At 36.3% G+C, this 25,602-nt stretch overlaps 3 protein-coding genes across 5 annotated transcripts in view; 1 reads left to right on the top strand and 2 right to left on the bottom strand.

Annotated features, from left to right (window-relative positions):
* The window catches only part of LOC133526197 (uncharacterized), a 714,530-nt gene that overhangs the window by 568,527 nt on the left and 120,401 nt on the right, over window positions 1-25,602 (bottom strand). The gene's annotated exons all lie outside the window — the stretch shown is intronic.
* On the top strand, window positions 4,305-6,643 carry LOC133526230 (uncharacterized). Its single transcript, XM_061862759.1, has 3 exons — window positions 4,305-4,893; window positions 5,159-5,352; window positions 5,615-6,643. The coding sequence occupies exons 1-3, from the start codon at window positions 4,763-4,765 to the stop codon at window positions 6,592-6,594; spliced, it is 1,305 nt and encodes a 434-aa protein (XP_061718743.1). The 5' UTR covers window positions 4,305-4,762; the 3' UTR covers window positions 6,595-6,643.
* Window positions 7,694-10,747, bottom strand: LOC133526229 (uncharacterized). 3 transcript variants are annotated; one of them, XM_061862757.1, is made up of 3 exons: window positions 10,082-10,747; window positions 9,399-9,572; window positions 7,694-8,799 (listed from the first exon to the last, which is right to left on the bottom strand). In XM_061862757.1, exons 1-3 carry the CDS (start codon window positions 10,271-10,273, stop codon window positions 7,699-7,701), a joined length of 1,467 nt encoding a protein of 488 aa, XP_061718741.1. In that variant the 5' UTR covers window positions 10,274-10,747; the 3' UTR covers window positions 7,694-7,698. The 3 variants fall into 3 exon arrangements, with proteins under 3 accessions (XP_061718741.1, XP_061718740.1, XP_061718742.1); XM_061862756.1 differs by having other exon boundaries at window positions 9,387-9,572; XM_061862758.1 differs by lacking the exon at window positions 9,399-9,572.

Raw genomic sequence — 25,602 nt, forward strand, 5'->3', positions numbered from 1 at the left:
TTAAGGATATGTAGGTGAGGTTAGTACCCTTAAAAATATACTTTATGAATTTATTTTTGAGCCTTAATTTTGAAGCAAACCAAACATATAAATTTGCTTAAATTGAACGTATACTTTTCATTTTATTTCATTTTCAATACAAACTTACAGTGTACACCAAATCGCTTATATGAGAATAATTACATCATCGCAATAAAATAAATATAAATTAATATAATAATTAATATAAAATAATTAAGAAATGTCAGAAAACATAGTCAAACGAATGTAAAAAACTTCATGAATATTAGAAATATTGTGTTCCTTTGAGGCTACTTTATTTTGGAGTCGCTGTAAAAAGCCATACATTACCATATAATACACTATCACCCCAAATTGAAAATAACAGTTCCAGTCCAGCAGACACCATTAACAGCTATAATCCAATAATAGCCATTATTATCTCATTACTGCTATTATTCAGTTGCATCCTTTATGCAATCTTCTGCAATTTATGACCATTCGGGGCAGCTATTAAAATAATTGCATCAAATGTGCCGAAAACCCCCTCACGATCGCTAATCGGTTCTTCATCAGGAGCCATTGTCAATCATAAATTAACAAATTTTAAAAATAGACTCTAATATTTATAAATTAAGATATAATTTCACTTGAAATTGAGAATTTTTAAATGAAAAACTTTTTGGAGAATATTGTCTATAGTGAGAAGAGATTCATCCATGATTGAGTAAATGAAGAGCTGTGGAAACACATTGCGGACAGATAATGTTTTGTTTACGATAATGCGAAATTAGTATAAACTATGATAACATATTTATTGAAAGTTAAACCATGTTTTTCAAAAACAACTTGTTTGGAAAAAAAATCAAGATAAATAACAAATTTTTCGGGTCTCATATTAAATTTAAATCAAAATCAAATCAAATCAAATATTATTTATTTGCATGAACACGGTACAATTACAGATCTTAAAATTTTTAATAGGCCTAACCGCCCTAGGTTCCATTTTATCGCCTGTCACTATGCCCGTCACTTTCGCACTTACGCACTTGTTAGAAAGTGACAGGTATAGTGACAAATGATAAAGAGCCGTCCCTACGTAGTAGTAGTTTTAGACAAAAATTTCATTTTTGGTACAAGCTTTTATAGCTGACTGTACTTTCCTTTCCACAGGCAACTAATACTCATCGAAACACTTCTAAAAACCCCAAACACAATTAGGTTGCGTTGTTTTATCACGGAGTTACTATGGTCACCTCCTCGGATGCAATTCCTTAATGGAATAAGTGCGCCTATTTCAATTTTGTGAATTTTATCTTCATATGTATTGTTTTTTATACCACGACGGTAGCAAACAAGCATACAGCCCGCCTGATGGTAAGCGCAGCTTATTGTGTACGATAAAGTGACTACCTACTACTATTAACTTCAAAATTAACTTTTATAATGAAGATAAAAACGGTAAATTATATGTCATACAATAGCAAGGATCAACGGCAAATAGATCTTAATGTCCTCACTATAAGGTATTTTATCTTTTGCACATCGACGTGTTGGTTAAAAACTAGTAATTTCAATCAAGCATCGCTTATTCCTAAGGGCAGTAAATTGTCTTTTCCCCTCACACGAGTAATGACAATTTAGCTAGGCAGGGGGCTGTAATTTCTTTCGAAGTCGTGTCATAAATATGGCGCAGCAAGGAATTAAACGTAGGAGGATTAATGTAGGTATGATGATAGATAAACACTGTGTTTTCTGTGTGTGTTCTTACTTTTAAAATAAATAAATAAATATTATAGGACATTATTACACGTCATATTGACTAAGTCCCACAGTAAGCTCAATAAGGCTTGTGTTGAGGGTACTTAGACAACGATACATATAATATATAAATATTAATAAATACTTAAATACATAGAAAACACCCATGACTCAGGAACAAATATCCAAGCTCATCACACGAACAAATGCCCTTACCAGGATTTGAACCCGGGACCATCAGCTTCGTAGGCAGGGACACTACCCACTAGGCCAAACCAGTCGTCAAACTTTTCTAGGTTTCAATCGATGTTTTGTGAGACTTGTGGATCAAGATATTGAGATAATTTCGAAAGCAGGGTGATTTCAAAAATGACAAATAGAAGCACTTTCTATCTTGCGTATTTTATCTTGTATATTTTCAACGAAGCCTGTGACGAATTATCACTTAAATACATTTTTGTAATTTATTAATTTTTAACTTTAATGTCTAAAGAACGAGGTATAAAATTCTCTGTTTTCGAAAATGAATTTGGCAGGCTTACACTCTTAACCTACGTTATGTAGGTTGGATAAAGTTTGTTGCAGAATCCGTTTAGACCTTAACGAAGCCTGCACTGTGGAAAAAGATGATGTTTTTGTTTCGTGGTAAAATATAGTTTAAGTTCAAACACAGCTACACCAGAATTAAATTTTCACCTTTTTATCATAATGTATTTCTATTAAAGTAACAGTAAGCAAGATGCTCCACGAGGCGGGTTTAGGGTCGGCAACGCGCATGTGACTCCTCTGGGGTTGCAGGCGTGCATGGGCTACGGAGACTGCTTACCATCAGGCGGGCCGTATGCTTGTTTGCCACCGACGTAGTATTTAAAAAAAAAAAAACGAAAAAAAAAATGCCTTGGTAAGCATCGTATTGGTGTAAGTATTGCCTATACCTAAGTACCTATTAAGTTGATACAACTGATACATCGTTAAACAATGAAATCTAACAATACAACGCTCGCTTGCTTGGAAACCCGCGCTCATCCCGATACTTTGCGCGTAGTGAATTTGTTTTGCGATAGCTTATTCTTTAATGTTACATGCGACTAAACTGGTTTTACCGTTTGAAGTAAAAAAACAATTAATCGAAGAATCACATCTACAGAAGTGTGTGTTTAGACTAATCTACATGGAAAATTTAGAGGCTAGAATCAGTCACATTTGCCTGTACAATAATAATGTTTGTTTAAAAAGGGGCATCTAAGATACAATTTCGTCTGCTATAAAAGTTAGCCAATTGTGTAACGGCGGCGGTGGTTGGTGCAGATCCAGTTGGCCCAAAATACGGCTTCCTATTATTTTTATAAATATTCTATAAAGATGGGAGACAAGGCTAATGGGGCGATAATTACATATATCAGTACCCCTAGTGTAACTTTGATCGACATCATAACGTGACGAACGCGTTTGCGTTAAGTCTCATTTTGTATAGGATTTTGAGTTTCCAAAACGTCCCGCTTGGCGCGCTCTTTCTAAATCCAATACAAAATGAGACTAAACGCAAACGCGTACGTCACGTTTCGAAATCGAATTTATTTACACTAGGGGTACAGACTGGTCACCCTTCCTATGCAATAATTTTTTAAATATAAACTATGCCTAGAGCAGTATGCAGATGTTATACTTACTTCACAGTTCATCAAAGAATAGTTTAATTTTTTTGTTCACCACACCAGTGTTTATCATTCAAAATCATCACTACGAGGAAACATCTCAGAATTTGCATTTAATTACTTTGCTTATTAGAAAATTAAATACAATAATATAACCTTATAAAAAATTAATAATGTAAACTAAAACTAAAATATGACTAAATTAAATCTAAAATAAAACTAAAATAAATCTAAAAATGGCCCCTGCGGCATAGTTTAATGAGTTTTGTAATTGCTGAGATCGTCATCATCTTCTTCGCGCTTTCCCGGTATTTTGCCATGGCTTGCGGAAGCCTGGGGTCCGCTTGACAACTAATCCCCAGAATTGGTGTAGACACTAGTTTTACGAAAGCGACTGCCATCTGAACTTCCAACCCAGAGGGTAAGATAAACTTGGCCTTATTGGGATTAGTCCGGTTTCCTCACGATTTTTTCCTTCGCCGAAAAGCGACTGGTAAATATCGAACGATATTTCGCACATAAGTTCCGAAAAACTCATTGGTACGAGCCGGGTTTGAACCCGTGACCTCCGGATTTAAAGTCACAGGCTCTTACCGCCAGGCCACCAGCGCTTCGGTTTTAATTGCTGAGATAAATAAATAAATATTACAAGAAAATTTTACACAGTTCCAACTAACCCCACAGTAAGCTCAATAAGGCTTGTGTTGGGGGTACTCGACGACGATGTATAATATATAGTTACATATAAATACTTACATAATGATAAACACACAAATAAATGCCCTAGCCAAAATTTACAATGCGCCATCTTAACTTCAACTTAAACATTTATTCAGCGAAGGCCACAAGGGCACTTACACGTCAACATGGAATTTACATACAAACAAAAAAAGCAAATCAACAATGGGGAATGGATGAAAATATTAAATGTGCCTGATTATTTTTCTGGTCGTAGGAATAACCATTTCTAGTTACAGAAAAAAGTTACAGATTTTTTGGTTGCGTCATACATTTTATAAAAATAAAAACATTTTGCTTCACCGCACGTCCGGCCCATTACGGCTGTTAAGAAAACTTTCTAAGTCTTAAAAAGTTATCGCTATTTGAATCTGTGGAGCGCATGACATTGACAGTTGATTGACAGCTTGTCATTCTTCTCGCGGAATTCATAACCTTTTGTGCTCTCATCTAGTGAACTGGTTTCTTTGTATTTATGTGATTATTACGACTCGCTTCCCCACCCGGACCTCTGATTTTGCCTGCTCCAACGACGACCTTCGCTTTTGAACCCCGGACCTGATTTTGATAGCAATTTCGACGACCCCTGGCATTTGAATTCTGCAAACATGGATACCGCTGCTTTTGTTAGAGCAAACTCATCTAATTTGCCAAAAGTAGACCCATATATGCTTATGGAGTTTATGAAGAATAGCGACAAACATAATGCCGGTGAAATAAGAGATGCCAAAGCTTTGTCGTAAGTATCAACCTAACCCCTATCTCATTATCGCGCTTTATCTTGATATTGACCTGGCAAGCGAAAAATTAACACGCGGGACCTGGGTCATTTTTCATAAAATGTTTCAAATTAAAACAATATAAATTTTGGACATTTTTCATTTTGTAGCAAAGTAATGACATATTTAAATTTGCTTTAAAGTGTCTGTGGTTCCTTTAAATTGGTAACATTAATCTTATTTTGTTATAAAAGGAGAAAGTACTTAATTGTTTGTTTGTTTAAGGTCTTCAAGAGAATCATATGTTGAGACTGCTATTGGATATGTTGAAACAAAGCGGAGTGGGAATCTTTGTGATGTGAGAGCTAAAGTTGTTCCTGAACAAAGAATAACAAGCAAATACTATGTTGTGATGGTCCATTTAGAAGAGGCAAATGAATCAATCATAGATACTTCATGTGACTGTGCAGCGGGGGCTGGTAAGTTTTGCTATAAACATGTCCTTATTGATTTTGTAGTGATTTTGAACAAACTACACTCAACTTGACCTGCGTGTGGTTCCCTTTCTGTCAAAACCAAAACTTACCTCTTACCCTATGCTAATCTGATCAGATATAACCATGAAATATTAATATGACACATGCAATTTAGTCTGTCATTTCAAGAAAAGTGGAGCTTTTGAATGTTCTCAATTAGTACAAGTTTTATTATAGATATGTTTAAAATGTTCTTTTTTCTTAGGTGGGTGTAAACATACTGTTGTAGTATTACATTGGCTACAAAAACGAAGTGCTGAACCTTCACCAACCAGTATCCAATGTTACTGGACGAAACCCAGCCTCAAACGGGCGCTAGACAAACCATTAATGTGTAAAGATTTGGCAAAAGGAGAAGTCGCCGAAAGGGGGCCAAAGGACCCTTTGGTACTGAAAAGACTACGACAAGAAGCAACCAAACATGGTTGTGGTAAAAGCCTGCTCATGGTATATGATCCTGAAAGACCGATGAAAATGAACTCAAAATATTGTATTTTTGACATGATGGTGGATTTTTTAGAAAAGGAAAGTAGGCCAACTTTTAACAAATTTAAAATATTTAGCAATGCAATAATGATAGAAAATAAAGAAAAAATTATGAAAGACACTGTAGGCCAAGTGAACTCAAAGCAGTGGCATTCAATTCGACAAGGCCGAATTACAGGATCAAAAATTTATGAAATTGCTCATTGCAAAACACCCCATGGCAGTCTTGTTGAAGAAATACTAGGAGGGTGCAAAGCACCAGAAACAAAGTCCATGAAAAGGGGTAAAATCCTAGAAAAACGAGTACTGAATAAAGTAAAGACTGATATAAATAAAGAAATAGAAGAATGTGGATTTTTGATTATAGATGGAATTTTTGGAGCGTCACCTGATGGCATTGGAGATGACTTTGTGGTCGAAATTAAGTGTCCCATTTCGGAGAAAACTAAAAAAAATTATATAAAGAATGGGCAAATTGCGAATAAGTTTATGGCCCAAGTGCAATTAGAGATGCTAGCGGCTGGCAAAAATAAGTGTTTGTTGTGTGTGGCGGACCCGAAATTTGAAAGCAACAGCTTAATTGAGACAATTGTTGTTAATTTTGATAAAAATTATATAGATAATTTGATGAGAGACGCAGAGAAATTTTGGGATGAGAATGTGTATCCTGTAATTTTAAAAAGTGCCTCTACAGCATGACATTAATTTTGTACTTTGTATTTATTTTAAATAAATATGTTTGTCTTGACCTTATTATTACTCATTTTAACACCCTTAATGTTGAGCATGTATTGTAGGTTGTTATTAAAGTATACCTAACCCAACCCTTAACCTTTTGAACGCCAAGAACACCTAAAGTCGTAGTTACTAGTTGTACCCACAGCGCTAAGGACAATTATAGGTGTCATGGCGGACGCTGTCAAAGTAACCTTCACACTTCCAAGTAAGGTTTACAATAGCTCGCTTGCGCCTGGGATTTTGGCTTGTCAATGACATTTTTTTATAACGTTCAAATAGTTAACACATTCACTGCCAGACAAAAAACGGCGCACTACCCCAGAAACCGGTGGTCTATAGCTGCGTACAAAACAACCCGCCCAGCGGGTTGTCCGGCATCTGAACAAAGTTCACGAGCGCCCACCAGACGGGTTCCTGGCAGTGAATGTGTTAGAAGTTACAATGTTGAGCACACTTGCTACAAAAGTTGAAACAGATGGACTGCAATCTAGTTATAAGTCCCAGCTGGATTGCAAACCTCTGAATCCTGCCACGTTTTCTTATCTAGTAGTAGTAGTATCGTAGTAGAGACCATAGAATTTATGTTATGCGCATGCGATAAAAAATGCAGAACGAGGCTACACCTATATGCAGTGCCAAGGAGTCGAGCCAATCTGAAATACGCAGGCAGCCGACTGCGCTTGGGATGCGATCCGGAGGGAGAAGCTGTTACTGGGGTGCCCCTGGCCATAGATGAGAACAGTATTCCATGTGGGGGCGCTTATAAAGCTGCGGGCCGGTGTGAAATACTGTCTCATCCAGCCGCCGCCAGCCGCAGTCAGCCGCATTCGAGGGGAGCCAGTACTGTCAAACTGGTCAAACTTGACAGACATTCAGACGTACTCTCAGAGTAAACAACAAGGGAAGGGGAAGGGAAGGGAAATATCTATAAATCTATCTAGCACCCCAAAGCTTTTTGGAGGCTAATTTGGCCTTACCCTCTACATATATGGCCTAGGAACTGGACTTACCTGCCTACTACTCGAGGTTACCTATGGTATATGATAAAATAAAACAACAATATTATCAAACGTCTTTTATTATTGGATTCTGAAGATTACTTAATCCGCAAGCTATAATGACCAGGTCGTCCAAATATTTTAAATGTTTGTTATTAACCACAGAGTGGGGTTTTAACATATGGAATTCCCGTAATCTCCTAATTACACGCTCAACGTGCACCCTCAAACTGGCCATCACCTTAGTTTTAATTACGTCTTTTTTTGTCATTTTTTGATTGGCGAAGACACTAGGAGGTCTTAAGAGTTTTCCATTTTTTGTGATTAAGAGTGATTCAATCTCCTTAAAACCACGATCGGCCATGATTACTGCATTTAGGGGAAGTACATCAACAAAGCCACTGTTCTCCGTGATGGCTTTATCAGATGTACGTCCCCCATAACCCTGTGAGATGAATGAAATGTATCCAGCGGGTGTGCAGCCAATCAAATATTTCATCGTGTTGCACGATTTGTACTGCGACCAAGTCTGCGCCTGCTTCTCTGGATCGCTGGGTTTTTCTATTTGAATCTCGAAACAGTCTATAATACACTGTACATTCGAATATCTGATTTTAAATGCTAATGGTAAATTTTTTTTTATTTCTGATAGTGGTGGTAAATATATACAATTTTGAAAGTATGTGGACAAAACTACGACGTTCTTTTCAAACACTAAACGTATGGTTGACCTGGCCATTTGAAATTCTTCACTCATCCTAGCAAAAGAGTCATTGTTTTTTAATTTAAATAGACATATGATAATATGAAATGCCAAACAAGAGCACTCCTGGGCAATGAAATTAATAATCCACCAAAAGCTTTTAGGCAGACCTAAAAACATTTTGGGTTTGTTAGTAATAATTTTTAGTAGGTGCTCCCTGCCACGTTTTTCAATATCCTCTTGTTGAGCACTCGAAGACGAGTCGAAGTTGGATGTCCCAAACAAGGATGGTGATTGATTGGGACTCTTCTCAGTGTTCGGTAGTTGCATCATTCGTGATGGCATCACACTTTCTTTTATTTTTCGCCCACGGAATTGAGTAGCTATGGTTTGAGTCTTCGGCTGGGCCAAAACAAACTTGTTTGAAACACCTATTCTTTTATCACACTGTATAGCTGCATCTATCTGAAACAAAAATGCAAAGAATAAATAAACAAAATATAATGCAACTTGTGACCCTACAATTTAACAATCACAGAAACAGGTAAAAGTTTATTTTTAGGTAAGGAAAGTGGGCATTTATTAAATTCAAATTATTAAAGCCACACAAGTTGTAGTAGGTGCAATTGTATATAAATATTTGACATTATATCCATTCCTGTGTTCTATAAATACATCTTCATGCACAAAGACCACTAGTAATTTTTACCTATACTTTTTCAGTAGGCCTAGCACATGACTGGCGCTACAGTATCTCGCAGAGAGATAGACTACCCGTCTTTTTCTATGTTAATTTAAGAGGGGCGGGTAGTCTATCTCGGCGCGAGATACTGTCGCGCCAATCATGTGCTAGAGCAGGTCAGGTGCTTATTTAACAATACTACGTTAACATACATTAGAACTTGTAAATTAGTGATTTAAGAAAAAATTAAATAAATAAATAATTAGCACAGGTAGCAAAGTAAAGTTGGAATTTAAATTCAGTGTGTCAGATTAACTATACCCAAGAATATTAATACATTTATGTGTGCAACACTATTGTGAATATTTACACTGTCAGAGACCTGCATGCCAGCATTGTCAGCAGCACTTGAAGTTGATGGCCGATTAAGATCTTCAATATGCTTATTGATTGCACTCAATGGTTTTTTTGAAAAATTCTTAAGTATGGCATTTATTTTCAGTCTTGGCTTTGCACCAGAGATCCATTGTCCATAATTTTCCAAATCTTCTTCAAACTGTAAAAATATTAGAAAACATTAAACATTTATATTTAACAGTTGTCATAATCTTCCAAATGTTCCCCAGTATTTGCTGTAAGTATTGGCATAGGCACACATTTTTTTAACTGGAGGAAACTAGGCATTGTTTTGATCAGCCCAGTTTCCTCATAGTGTTTTTGTTCACCATGTACTGACAAATACCACATGTTATTTTGAGTGTGAAAATGAAAGTGAAAATTCATTGATATGACAAAGGGTTTAAACATGACATAGCAGCACCCACATTAATGTAATGTATTAATAAAATTGTTTTTTACCAGCTTACCATAAATTATTCTATCCATTATTCCACAATTTAAAAAAGTGGCTGTGACAGAATCGGACAGACAGACGGACATGACAAATCTATAAGGGTTCCGTTTTTTGCCATTTGGCTACGGAACCCTAAAAATGCCATATCATCAAAACTAACATGGGGGTAATTAATTTTTTTACAGAATGGTAAACAAAACAAGGTAACTTACATTTAAGTGGTCCGCACAGCAAAACAGTGCTCGGTTTGGACAGTTCCTGCCAACCAATTGACACCAACGTTGTTTCAGCTCTTTTCTTACAGTAAAAAACTTCAAATCCGGGTTTTTCAGATCAGTCTTGGAGCACGTTGGTATAAAGCATGTTTTAGGATCTTTATATAGTTTATAAGTGTTTGTATTCATGGTGATGAACACGGTACCAAACTAATAGTCCAGTTTCAGTTGCAGTGGTCGTCGAAATTGCTATCAAAATCAGGTCCGGGGTTCAAAAGTGTAGGTCGTCGTTGGAGCAGGCAAAATCAGAGGTCCGGGTGGGGAAGCGAGTCGTAATAATCACATAAATACAAAGAAACCAGTTCACCAGATGAGAGCACAAAAGGTTATGAATTCCGCGAGAAGAATGACAAGCTGTCAATCAACTGTCAATGTCATGCGCTCCACAGATTCAAATAGCGATAACTTTTTAAGACTTAGAAAGTTTTTGTTAACAGCCGTAATGGGCCGGACGTGCGGTGAAGCAAAATGTTTTTATTTTTATAAAATGTATGACGCAACCAAAAAATCTGTAACTTTTTTCTGTAACTAGAAATGGTTATTCCTACGACCAGAAAAATAATCAGGCACATTTAATATTTTCATCCATTCCCCATTATAAAATACTTAAAAAGTGTTTCTGGTTTTACAGATATTGCCGTTTTCAAAATTATCCCGCTTTCCCCCAATTCACTTTATTAAACTCGACATGTTTTCAAATTTTGCACTGTGTTTTTAGAACTTTATATTTTGAAAAACTTGGGAACATTTATCAAGTCAACTTAATCCTGTCTTATTCTTTTATCCCAAAGATTTATTGTCTAATGTAAATAAATCGAATAAATTGATTAAATCACTGCATTTCCATTATCGGCACTATTTTTCATCATTATCACCCTATCACCGAACCCCGTCAACCCTAAATGGTGACATTTAACAAAAATGCAACTAAACGTGAAATAGCTATACTGACAGCACGTGTGTGAGTGAGATGGAGATAACAATAGAAGTCAATTGGCATTTTCTTTTGCAACGGAAAATGTGCCAAGCGGGAGTAGTAGCAAATCAAAATCTTGACTCGGAAACAATAATAAGATTTACTTTTGTACATTTAGGCTGCTTGGAATTTAATGTTAATATTGTATTTATGCAAAATTAGAGTTAAGTTATTTATGGCTAAAAATCAAAATCCTTCTTTGCCCAAAGATTGAGCCTGGCAGTGGAAAGGGGCAACGCTGCCAGCATTCTAGGGAGCATTCCAGAAGCGGTAGCTTTGGGGAGCTATTTTATATTTAGTTTTTATATACAGGGTGACCTTAGCCATTGGACATACCCTGAAATCCCACGTGGGGTTACTTCTCAGGAATGCTCTGACGTTAATATTTTTTTAATTAGATAGAAAAAGAAAAAAAAAATTACGAATAAAAGTTATTTGCAATAATCGACAATAAGAAGAAACACACTGTGTTAATCTTTGGCAGTGTTTTTGACAATTTGTTCGAAATATTTGATAATGATGACATTTTTCAAAAGTCAGAAGCTTATTAGTGTCATAAATAAAAAAAGATAATCAAAAAGGTCGAAGAAGGTTCCATACTATTCTTTGAGGATATTACCTTAGGAGCTACTAACCCATACAGGCTGCTCCAAAGTAAAAAATGCTAATTTGTTAATTTCTTCGAAACCGCTACACCGGTTGTTATGATACTTTGTACACTGGTTCTAAATACCCTAATGCATATGTACATTTCGGCTTCGTCCAATGGCTAGGAACACACTGTATAAGTGTAATATAACAATATTTTCTTAGTTACATGTAAACATTCTTATAAATAAAAGTATATTATAACTTCTAATAATTAAAGGACAATCATATATATAATATATAGTTATCAGTAGCAAAATTTACAAACTTTTTAAGTTCGTGCAGATTTGTCAAATCTAATCTTTAATGACATGACAGTACGACTCAAGCGAATAGCAACAATATGCTGAGACAGGGTCTTTTCCCTAAGGCACACATTGCTGCACCCAAGTGTAAATTGATTTCTGGTTTTAATGGGTACATAACTTTATCTGTTGTTTTTTTGTTTTGTTGTTCTTATTATCTTATTTCTTTCACCTTCTTGTCCTGTGTATGTGTGCTTCAAAATTCAAAATTCAAAAATTTTGTTCTGCAATGGATGGATTTATGGGATGAATGCCATTTCTTTCTTTCTTAAGGCACGTATCGTCGAGAATGACAAGGTCTCTTCTTCTTCCTCGCGTTGTCCCGGCATTTGCCACGGCTCATGGGAGCCTGGGGTCCGCTTGACAACTAATCCCAAAATTTGGCGTAGGCACTAGTTTTTGCGAAAGCGACTGCCATCAGACCTTCCAACCCAGAGGGTAAACTAGGCCTTGTTGAGATTAGTCCGGTTTCCTCACGATGTTTTCCTTCACCGAAAAGCGGCTGGTAAATATCAAATGATATTTCGTACATAAGTTCCGAAAAACTCATTGGTACGAGCCGGGGTTTGAACCCGCGACCTCCGGATTGCAAGTCGCACGTTCTTACCGCTAGGCCACCAGCGCTTTTTAGAATGACAAGGTCTATAGGTACTAAAGTATAAATTGTAAAAAATATTTGACATGTAAAATAAAAATAGAAAAAACTTCATGAGATATCATCGTCTACCTTCAGCGCGGATTTCATCTGCTGCTTTCAAACTTTACCTCTTTCTAAAACCAATTCCTCCCCCCAAACATTTAAAGTAAAACGGAACCCAAAAAAGCGATAAAGAATTCCCTCCGGCGCAGAAATCAAACGCCATTGTGGCTCCCCACACGTATTTACATTTATATGAAGAAATCGGGAGCTGGCAGTAATGAACGTCTTTGGTTTGTTGGGTTTGCACTTGCAAGCGTTCGGTTTTGACTACTTTTATTCTTGCATAGCAAAACTGCACTTTGCACTACAGTTTGTCGGCCCGATTCGAAGAATGAGATACGATAACGATAAGTTCTGGTTTAGATAAGTTCTCATTTAGATATCGTTTGTATGTCGTATAATTGACAGAAGCAGCTTGATTCGGGCAACCAATGTCACTTTTATGTTATAAAATATCGTAAATTCTGTACTTAAATATATAAAATTTTGTACTTTAGCGTGTAGCTGCGCTCTCTCGGAAAGGTTTCCACTGAAGACCAGCGTCGAGATCCTTAGGTGGTATCTTGACATTAAGCTGAGTGGAGACCTTTTCAGTGACGCTTAATAATAAATTGATTCTGTCGTCTCATGTATTACCTAAACTTAAGCGTTTTCTGAATAAATTTCTTCTATTCTATTCTATTCTAAATAGATGTTAGTGGGATTATAGCGGAAACGAAGTAAACGTTAATTTTGACATGTCGTTTAGTTATCGATCTTTTCAAGATCTTTCCAAGACCTTAAAGTCTCTTAATAATTCTTCGAATCGGGCCGTATATTATATAATTAAAATGACATCCTTATGTCAGTGTACGTTTGATTTGAATTGCAGGACTGCAAGGCTCATACATTTTATCAGAAATCTAATTTTCCTCACGACTCCAACATTATTCTTTATAAGTCATTTGCCAAAACACGCTTTCTTTGTAAGCTTACAATAATAAAATTTCGGCCTACAAAATGAGACTGTTGTTTTATCAGAAATCAAAATTTACAACAAAATTACAGGGTAGGCAAACAGGCCCAACTGAAACTGTATAATGTGGGCTAACAATGTTGCGATTCGGTAATACACTTTTGGCCATGCTAAGCACGGAACCGGTTTATTTCGGTCAAAAATAGCGGTAAATACCGGTTTGTTTCGGTGTTGCTCCGAAATCTCGTAAGAACGCGAACGTTTTAAGAACTTTATTGTAACCTAAATAGAGATAAACCGGTTTATTATACGAGCGATGAGACGGCCGGCCGGCCTGGTAGTGTGCCGCGTAAACAAAGACACCGACAAAGGCAAAAACCGGTTTTTATTGTTCTAAGCCGGTTAATGTAACAACAGTTTTATGGGAATGTTCTCCTAAAAACCGATTTGAAAATAACTGTTACACGAATGAAACCCAAATCAAAAGGTTTTGCGCCATGTACATGATAACGTTTTCAAAATATAACCGGTTTCCGAGCTTTGGCCATGAGTAATTACACAATTTAACAATCGAATCAAAACTTACTGCCACTCTTTAAAGAAGTAAGTAGTCACGGTAAATATTTTAATCGAAAACAGAGATCAAAGTTCACTAACATAAAAATAGACTGATTTCATATAAACCGGCGTCTTTAGATTACGCGGACAACGCCCTAGACATCTGATCTACCCGGTCACGGCACTACCTATCCCAATATTTGGAGTATATGCAAACTTTAAAAACACTAGGTGTCTTTAACTCTAACAAATTTTTAGTCATATTTTTGCATATTTTTTTTTACATACGTAATTAACAGTGTACCTTTTAAATGGCCTGACTTGTAAAACAAGAGATATTATAATGCTTTTCCATGAAAGAAACAGCCATTCACCGATCCAAAAACACGTAAGAGGTAATATATTCAAATAGCCACCATTCGGCTACCTTGTAATTTACGCGATTTATTAGGAGGCAAGCAGCACGAGGACCATGAATAAGTAGAGGTTAACATGAATGAGAGGTGAATACTGACCTATTTTTTACCTAAATTTGGATCAATACTTTATTGTTTTGTAATTATACACTGCAGTGTTTAAAAAAAAGATCATAATGATATAAGTACATTTAATGAGCAGTTTGATAATAAAAGTATCGTATATGAAACTTAAGTATACGATATAATAAATACTAGGTGGGCGATTCTAATTCAACCATTTCTTATGGTTTTGAACTGGTTTTGATATGACCTTGGCCTTCTGGAAGAACGGCCTGCAACTATCGGGCATTCTTATATTAGCAAGAATCCTGACGCATTTTTTTGTAGAATAAACAGATTTAAAACCTCGTTGCTGTTACCCCACAGAATAATCCCATATTAGAGCCACGATTGGGTGAACGCGTAATAAGCACTCATAATCGTTTTTAGATTTGTTGTTTTTTTTTTATATTGTGAAACAAGAGAGTTTCATAGCAACTTTTCTACATGTGCTTTCCAATTAACGTTTTCATCAACAGTTATACCCAGCAGACTACAATTATTTATTTGTTAAAATTGGAAATTTAAATATTTGTAATTTAATTCCAGCGGTTCTCTCTGATAAGGTCGAAAAGGAATTAAATTTCCACACCAACAATTTCGCACCTTTCCCACAACAAAACTTCAACACCATTTAAAATACACCATACACGTAGAAATACAATTTATTTTTATTATCAACCGCGTTCCTTGAGCATGAGACTCTCGACACTCGAGGCTCAAGTCTCAGACTCGAGTTCCGTATTCAGCATTAAGTTCAACCAACCCAGCATAGAAAGAACTCTGCTCGCGTATCTTTGACATGGATCTTGAGTTCAAATTTAAGCTGGTGTTTACTCATACGTGCGAGGATGAAAACCTTCATGCACTATTTATTGCAGTGGCGTGAGGACTCGGAGGATTTAAATTTGAAATGTTACTTTTTAACGCGAGACTCGTGAGTTGGCGTCTAATCGATGGGCGAAAATGGCGTTTATGTCGGCAATTTGTAAATTGCGGGGCTTTTCGCTAACGTGCTTGTAAATTTCCCTATGTATTGTCAAATTTTGAGAAAAGAAACCTGCATGTATCATTTCAGGACATCATATTGCTAATATTTTTTTTCTGCAAACGATGTAATTATGGATGCGATGTTATTATTATCATTTTGATTTTCGAAAGTGAAGCGCATATTGAAATTTAGAAATGTGGCGGCTTTATAACTAGCGACTCGCCCGGATTCGCACGGGTTACGCAAAACCTTAACATTTTATACACTTAAACCTTCCTCAAAAATCACTCTATTGATAAGTGAAAACCGCATGAAAATCCGTTCAGTAGTTTCAGAATTAATCGCGGATAAACATACATACATGACAGGTATGAACATTGTGAATGTCATCTTGCTTTGTGTGGTAGGGCACAGCCAGTGGATGTCATTCCAGATCTAGAGCAAAGCCCAACTGGGGAAGTACCTCCACCTTATACAGAAAACAGCAACCAAATAACACTAGACCCTACTCATAGTGTTGTGTTCCTGCCGGTGAGTAAGGTTGCCAGAGCTCATCTAGGGGGGGCGGGTTTAGGGTCGGCAACGCGCATGTAACTCTGGAGTTGCAGGCGTACATAGGCTACGGAGACTGCTTACCATCAGGCGGGCCGTATGCTTGTTTGCCACTGACGTAGTATTAATTTTTTTTTTTATATATAACAGTGTTTCAAAGCATCGCTTTTTGTAAGATATTCTTTACAAGATACAAGATACATACAGGTTTGATACAAAAAAAGCTACAGTCTTTATAAACATCTAGATTTCACTAATATTTTCCATTAACAATCCTCTTTACAGTTCGCTCATTTATTCTAATAACAATCCTTTCGTAACTGCAAACCTCAGACATCAAAAACTCCCTCACATTTAAAAAGGCCCCGTTAATCATCACAGATATTCATAAACATTACGCGCCACCGATTTAAAACCAAACCACACATTTCCAGCTCGGCTTTCTGTATTTTTCACAAAAACCTCATCAGCGGAACAATGCTCGGGTCATCCCGCTAACCATTCCGTTATTGTGACGTCTGTCATTTTGCCCTTACTCTTTTGTCCTTCAGCCACCATTGTTGATATACCAAATTATCTTTACTATCCTCATCTCTTTCTTACATTGAAATAAGGTCTATTTTTGCAAGGAGAAAAAGAGTAGTAAGTTTGTTGAGCGAGTGACGTTTGACCGTTGTCAGAATGAGTAGAAAGCAATGGAACACTGGACTACATCCGAAAGACTCTGCACTTGGGGCATTCCAGTAAAGTATTGGATACGTGACGCTATTTTTAACACTTTTAAAAAAGCTAAGACGCTGATATTTGGCGTGATAACGTTTGATAACTTTAAATTCAACAGTATATAAAAAAATATACACATTATTACAAAAAATAACTAAGCGCCACAGTAAGCTCAAAAAGGCTTGTGGTATATATATATATAATATAAATACTTAAATACATAGAAAACACCCAAGACTCGGGAACAAATATCCGTGCGTATAATACAAATTTCAGTAAGCTGTTAAGTAGCTGCCATGCGCGACCAGGGCTCGGAACCGGTTTATTTTTAAATCCCGAAATAGCCCAATATTTTTAATTATTTTATACTCTTTACGTAGGACTGGATCATGTATTTAGGTAACAACTTCGCATTATTAGATGGTCCCATTCAAAATTAAATAATAAGCCAAAGAACGAAAAAGAACGTAATAATACCCGTAATAAATAAAAAACCCGGTTCCGAGCCTTGTGCGCGACACGTCCTCCGCGACAAAGTAGACGTTTATTAACCGTTTACTAAAACTTGTGGTCACCAATATCACCATACATAGGCTCTTTAAATTTGTGAACCTCTTATCCTGCTCATGGTTACTTCCAGAACTTACAATTTAGTTAATATTAGTAATTAATACTGGCCTATTGAAACTTTACTAAATGATATCATTTAATATCACAAATATATATTTGTGATATTAAATTGACTGTCAGTTGTGTCAAAATAAGATAAAAATTAATGAAATACTAAATATGGCTTTCTAGAAACTGGTACAAAATGTGAACGCTAACTACTGAACTTCCGCTTCCATACCAAATAGTATGGGAATGTCATGGTAAACACGAGTCGTATTAAATGCTTGATCTACAGTAAGTGATCCGTGAATGGAAATAAGCGGTTTGACCGACAATACTCGGATCGTGAAGGATTGTAGGGCGTTATATTAATTTTAGTGTGTGAAATATGAAAGCTTAGGGATGGACACGGGTTTGTTTAAGTTTAATTTAATAGTAGTAGTGGTTTTTAGGGGATGAAGGGATCAAGAACGTCAGTTCATTGTTTATATGTCTTGACCATACGCGTTGTTTGATGAAAGATCTCAATCATCGTTGTGTAAACTTGTTTGACGACCGGTTTGGCCTAGTGGGTAGTGACCCTGCCTACGAAGCTGATGGTCCCGGGTTCAAATCCTGGTAAGGGCATTTATTTGTGTGACGAGCATGGATATTTGTTCCTGAGTCATGGGTGTTTTATATGTATTTCAGTATTTATAAATATTTATATATTATATATATCGTTGTCTATGTATGTACCCTCAACACAAGCCTTATTGAGCTTATTGTGGGACTTAGTCAATTTGTGTAATAATGTCATATAATATTTATAAAAAAAAAAAAAAAGGCGATATCATTTTAATAATTACGTACAGCAAGGGTCATCCTACTTTTGACTGCAGGTTTTTGCAATTTCAAAGAATCTTGAAATTTTTATATTCGTAAGCGTTTTAACTCCTAGAGTAGTAAAACATGATATGCACGGAATAGGCCTAGGAGTGTACAGGTTTTTAATGGGTCGGCAAGGCGCATGTAACACCTCTGGAGTTGCAGACGTCCATAGGCTGCGGTGACTGCTTACCATCAGGCGGGCCGTATGTTTGTTTGCCACCGTCGTGGTATTTAAAAAAAAAGGCCTCAATATTTGATCCTTGACTTTTTTTTATTTTTTTATTTATAGCCTGGAGTGTGCAAACATACTACTCTGTTACCGCCCCTGCCATTTTACTTATAATGACAACTTTGTCACTATATTTTTTTTTCTTTGGTTCCAAGGTAACGTTAGTGCGACATTAAAATGTGCTTTATATTGATATAAATTAAACCAAATATATAATTTACAAATATAAAAATCTAATACTTGCTCCTGGGAACAAAAAAAATGCAGTAAAAAGTAGAATCACCCGCAATTACTTTTAACTGACTTCAAAATCTCGGAGGAGATTGGCACACTTGGAGTGATTTCGGTAAAATACTCAAAAACTCAAAAATTTACGTTTTCCCAGAAATACGCCCCTGAAAACCTCTATATAGAAATCGTTAGAGCCGTTTGGGAGATCCCTGAAATATATAAATATATGAGAATTGCTCGTTTAATGGTATAAGATGTATGACAGACGCGATGGATTCCGTCCGGAGCCGTCCGCGTCCGCAAGGAGCCGACCGGATTGCGGCCATGTGTGAAATGCGTTCCGACGCAGGTCGGTGGGTATCGTGCATTATGTTTTCGTACCTGGATGTCTATATTAACCGTCACTGCAACTCAGAAACACACGTAGGTAGTTAGGGACTAAATTAAAATAGATTTAACTTTAAAATTAACGCTCGCGTTAATTCGCCAGACAGTCAAGTGGTTCATTTTGTTTGTCACGCTATAATCAAGCCATTATATTCTGAACCCCTTGCCGACAACAATAGTTATATACTGAAGATCAATTTAAACTGGCTAACTGAAGGTATTTTTGAGATAATTGCTGGTCAGGTTATTTTGACATTAAGTTCTTGTTAAATTTATTTATCATTTGGATAAAAACTTTGAACCAAGCTACCTTAAACCAAAACAGACTAATTTCTGAAACATTGTAAACGAGAGTGTATAGATTCACGACAGCCGCAGGCTCGAGTTAACAATATTCTTACCCCCTGAGTTACAAGCAATGTTTTTCATCACACTTGAGAAGAAAATAATAATTTTAAGCGATATAATTTCTTAAATACGGTAAAATTTTAAACATTCGTCCGCCATATTGTAATAACTTCCGCGGGAACAATATAGCCCTTTATCCTTCAGTATGAAATAGGTTTTTTTTTTAGCATTTGTGATAAACTTGTAAATTACGATACAAGTGCTAGAAATAGGAATTACCTATTCGCAAATATATCGTACAACGTTTTACAGTACATTTGGCCCTTTAAGTTTTCGACATAGTAACGTGATGTGCTAATTATCGCACTAGTGCGGTAAAGTAGCACCATTTCTACGGTAAAATTATTATTGCGAATTTAGTTCGATTTTGCGCTGATGCAAGCCCAGAGTGAATAGTGTATGATTACAAGCCGAGTCGACTGGTATTAGAAGCTCTGATCAGTTCCTTCGAGCGAGTCCAAGTTAGTTTAATCGGTTCAATTTTGAGGTTTGTGTAAGTAACGATATAATAACGATAAATTGAAACGAAACTTTGAGTAACGTTTATTCAAGTTTAACACACAGTTTTAATGGTTAACACAAGCCTTATTGAGCTTACTGTGGGACTAAGTCATGTGTAATAATGTACTATAATTTTAAAAAATGTATTTGTTAAATAAAATGGAAGAAAATCTTTTCGAGACCTCGGCGACAATGCCGTTCTCGAAACGACGAAGGTAATTTTAAAATTTATACATATTTAAGTTCAGTTTGCATAAATAATCTCATCAAAAACATTTTCATGTAAAATGTTGCTAAGACGAAACCATGAGGCTCGCACTGTCAAAAAGTTATCAGATCTCTTGTAGAGCCAAGCTTCTAACTCTACAAGACCTAACTTCACAAATTTTACCCGTTAGTCAAAATATATTGCTGGCCATATTATCTGATATAATCCAAACAGAAGTTACGAGGGTTAAATAAAACGACGAAGCGCTTTGAGAAAAGGTAGGTTCGCTTTGTTCGACTTGGCGGAGACACTACCGTGCAGATTTGTAAAAATTATAAAAGTTTTAATCATTGTTTCACTTCTAGTATCAAGTTCGTATAGTTCGTGTCATCCACGATGACGCGCAAATTTGTCAAATCTAACCCTTAATAACATGGCATTACGTGTTAAGGCATGCGTCTTCGTGAATTATCATATTAATAACAAATAAGTAAGCAAATAGGTGAGTAACGTTGCAGAGCTCAACGAGGGTGCGGAGTGTTAGGGTCAGCAACGCGCATGTAACCCCTCTGGAGTTGCAGGCGTACATAGGCTACGGAGACTACTTACCATCAGGCGGGCCGTATACTTATTTGCCACCGGCGTAGTATAAAAAAAAACAAGTAGAGATTCTAGACTTAAAATTGGTCTCCGGGTCTATATCGTAAGATCTCAATAAGCGCTCATCTAACCAAGTTAGTAACTATCCAGATGCCGACTCAGGAATTAGTTCGCGATCAACTCCTGACATGTTGCCTGGCTGCCAGTGTTTACCGGAGCCAAATACCTACAGCTTGTCTAGGTACATAGATTAAAACAAAAATATTACTTTGCTAATCCGCGAAATAATAATGTGCTAGTCAATAAGTGCTAACCCGTTTTACTTGCGTATTTTTATATGCAATTAATTTTCCCACGCTCCCATCGCGAAAATAAATACGCAAATAGGAAACTACCACGAAAGGTACAAAACTCAACACTTGTTTCGCCTCACTACGAAACATGGGGTTATTCCCACTATTTACCACCAAGTTGTTACCAGTGGTTTTTTTTTCACCTTTTACCACTGGTAACAACTTGGTGGTAGCAAGTGTCGAGTTTTATTATTCATATTCTTAATTCTTGTATTGAATATATGGCGGAATGTGTCTGGAACATTGTTTGTACCCTTCATTGTAACTTTTTTTACCTGCATTCTTGCAAATACGAGTAAATGTATGTATTTCTATTTTCATCATCAATAGATGCTGGAAATGTTGTCAATCCTGTCCTGCAGCGGATGCCTCGTAGAGAGGCACACCATTTTGAATATCTATAAAGCTTTCTTTCCGTTTTCTTTCACCGAAAAAGTCTACCTGGGCATAAATAAGTAAAAAATTAAGTACTCTTCAAAAACTTTACAATAATAATGGCCAAATAACAACATGAGTGAATTAAAAACTCATAATAACAAAAAGCTATTAACAAAAACGCAATAAGCGCATTATGAAGAGAAACTAATGGAAGTAAAATGTATTCCCCTTTGCCCAAACCAAGCGAAAAAAAAAAAGTTTTATTATTCCCGAATCGGGGAAACACGACAAAGATTTAATCCCTTTTTCAACTAGATCTATACATTCATACAAATGATTCATGATCAGAGATAAATGAAGATCCTAGCTGTAAATCATGATATGCATATTAATATTTCATTCGGTTTTTATCTGATTTAATTTATTGTCTTTTAATTATTTATATAACTATTCAAGTCTTGGAGACCCTCTACATGTCTAAGGATAATTTAATGATTTTTTGTTTAATTTTTTATCTCTGACACTATACATCTCTAAAGAATTTTAATATTTGTTGGTTTTATTTTTCTATCAAAGTTTTTTGTATATATCTCTAATAAAGTATATATTATTTCATCGATTCCATATTTGTCATTTTTATTGTTTGTAAAAATGGACATGTAAAAGTGCTCCTGTGGCCTATTTGCTGAATAAATGTTTGATATTTGAATAAAACTACAATTATTAAACTGAAACGAAACGTATCATCTTAAAAATGTTTTCCTTTGATTTTGTTGCATAAACGCAAACGTTCGTTAAAATTATTAATTATTCTTTTAAATGACGTATTCTTAGGCTACCCTGTAGGTTTTCTTTGTCTCATGTAAACTAAGAATACAGCTAGTTACAGGTACTAAATCTAAAATATTACCTACGTGTCCAGGGGTCAGAAATAAAATGCAATATGACCCCTATTACATTGCACCGTCAATAAGCAGAATATCACGAAGGTAAAGCTAATTACACACACCCCTAAATTATGACGTGCGTCGCAATATGGCGTTGAGCCCCTCGCCTCGCTAGAGCTTTAATGATCCTATCGGCTTATTTTTATGCGATATTGAAATTGCAAGTGTGCAATTGGCTTTAGGTAGGTTATGTATGGGTGGGGCGGATAAATTGGTTTGTTTGTTATTTAATACGTTATTGCATGTCAGGAATATAGATTTGGTTGAACTATTGCAATGGATTGATTTATAAATTAGGTGAGGCATATAAGGCCCGGCGGGTAACAAGGCCAAGCGTTCAAAAATAGCAATTGCTTTAGACGTATTGATTCTTTAAAATACTTTTTTGCAGTCAATTCAATTGAGCCGTTTTTGCGATTTTCGAGGCACTATAAGTTTCTTCAAAATAAAATAATTTAATTTAATTTAATTTAATCATTTATTTCGGATAACAAGACCCATACATTATTTATTACACAATATAATAATAACAGAAACATTTAAAAATTAATAATAAAAAAAAAGTCATTAAGTAATACAATAAATTAAATTAACCTAAATCTAAGTCTTATAACTAAAATAGCCCAACAACACCTCTATTGTTCAATTTGTTCATGTGCATAGCGTTCCACTTTGCAACTATTGGACAATCTAAACTGTCAATAACAGTGTTCAGAAGGCTGTTGGGGCTGACTCTAATACGGCGCATCAGGGAGGCCACTCTCTTACGCATTATGGCTTGAAAGCTATCTACGTGAGCTTCCGCAAACATCCCCGACGCACTGCAAAATCGAGGCAACCCCAAGAACACCCTGAAACCGTTATTATACTGGATGCGTAAGGCATTGAGAGATTTCTGCGTACACTTGACCCACAGGCTGCACGTATAAAAAGACTGACAAAATGCCCCAAAAAGAGTTATTTTGACACTCTTCGTGCAACGTGCAAACCTGCGAGCCAACATGTTGCTTCTCACCGCCAATGCCCTACGCTCACGCTCCACGTCAAGATCGTCAGAGGTCCTCGGTGACCCAGTGCCCCAGATACTTAAACTGAGTGACATTTTTTAACTCAGTTCCTCCCAGTTTTAGTGGTGGTATGAACTTCGGTTTTTTTGAACCCACCTTAAACACGAGTAGCTCACTTTTCTTGGAGTTGTATCTGAGACCGTGGGTCTCCGCGTACCTCTCACAGATTCCTATCAATATCTCCAGGGCTCCGATCGATGGGCTCAGCAGAGCCATGTCATCAGCGTAGCTTATATTGTTCATTATTTTGCCACCAACTCCAAATAATCCAATAAAGAAAAACATAACGACACAGATATTAATGATATTGATATTATTTAAAACAATCATTGCTCTAGGTTAAAAATCCAGGGAGGAAACAATCAAGAGTGTTTGTATGGAAAAATCGCAACTAGGAATACCTCTTAATAACAATTTTCCAAAACCAAACTTTGCATTTCTTCAGACGCTTAAAATTTCCCGACACAATCCTAATAAACCGCCTGCATTGTTACAAATTTATTAGGCCTCGTATTAACAAAGAAAACAAAATTGGTCTCTATTGTTCACTCAGGAATCCACATTCAGACACCTCTGAATACAACACGTCTGAGCCTAAAAGGGAGTAAGTTTATATTTTGACGACCGGTTTGGCCAAGTGGGTCACTACCCTGCCTACGAAGTTAATGGTCCCGGGTTCAAATCCTGGTAAGGGCATGTAGTCGTGTGATGAGCACGGATATTTGTTCCGGAGTCATTGGTGTTTTCTATTTATTTAAGTATTTATAAATATTTATATATATATCGTTGTCTAAGTACCCTCAACACAAGCCTTGTTAATATTGAGCTTACTGTGGGACTTAGTCAATTTGTGTAATAATTTCCTATAATATTTATTTATGTATTTATTTATAGCGGCAAATGGCAACCTGTGAACCGTCTTGAAACATAATTTTACTAGTATTACTGTGAGTCATAGACTTCGCAATAAGCTAAAAAAATGTAAAAATAAATTAAGAACAATCTGGTTGACGTAACTTATCGTAACGTTTCCGCGCACAACATATCAGCATTGCGATACAACGAGGAAATGCCGCCAGCATCCTTGGTACAATGCCTCAAGGGCCTATTTTAGATTTAAGCTCGTTATAATTTTAGTTTAGTATCTATAAAAGAGAGTACATTTCCAAAAAAAAGACCTTCTTTGACTCATTATCACAGCGAACTCACAATAGTCTGAAGCACCATTCTGGCGCTTAAGTTCTTTATCAATTTAATTTCAGTTAAATTTACAATTCAATTTATTTATTTTGGACCATGTCTATATTGCTAGTGTACATTCCCTTAATCCTATGTTAGTTAAACCTTTACTAAATGATAATAAATTACTAAGCCTCTGGATCCCACATGAACATCCTCCTAGTGTTTCCAGAAGGCGCAAGCAGGCGACTCTAACACTAGGTGCAAGAGGCTGTCCGAACTGTCACGCAGGCGACGCTTTAGTGGGACAGTTCTATTGCGTACGAGTATTATCCCACCAAAGCAGTCAGTGTGCGCCTCCGCGAACATAACTGACGCCCTACAAAAACAAGGCAGTCCCACCAAGACAGCATACTGAACCCATTGTTGTACTGGACGGGCAGAGCATTGAGGGCCTTTTTAGTATAATTGGTCCACAGGCTGCACGTGTAAAAGGTCTGGCAAAATGCTTTAAATAGCGTTATTTTGACATTCCCATTACACCGCGCAAATCTGCGAGACA

Source organism: Cydia pomonella, chromosome 16, assembly GCF_033807575.1.
Source record: "Cydia pomonella isolate Wapato2018A chromosome 16, ilCydPomo1, whole genome shotgun sequence".
In the NCBI taxonomy this organism is placed as follows: domain Eukaryota; kingdom Metazoa; phylum Arthropoda; class Insecta; order Lepidoptera; family Tortricidae; genus Cydia; species Cydia pomonella.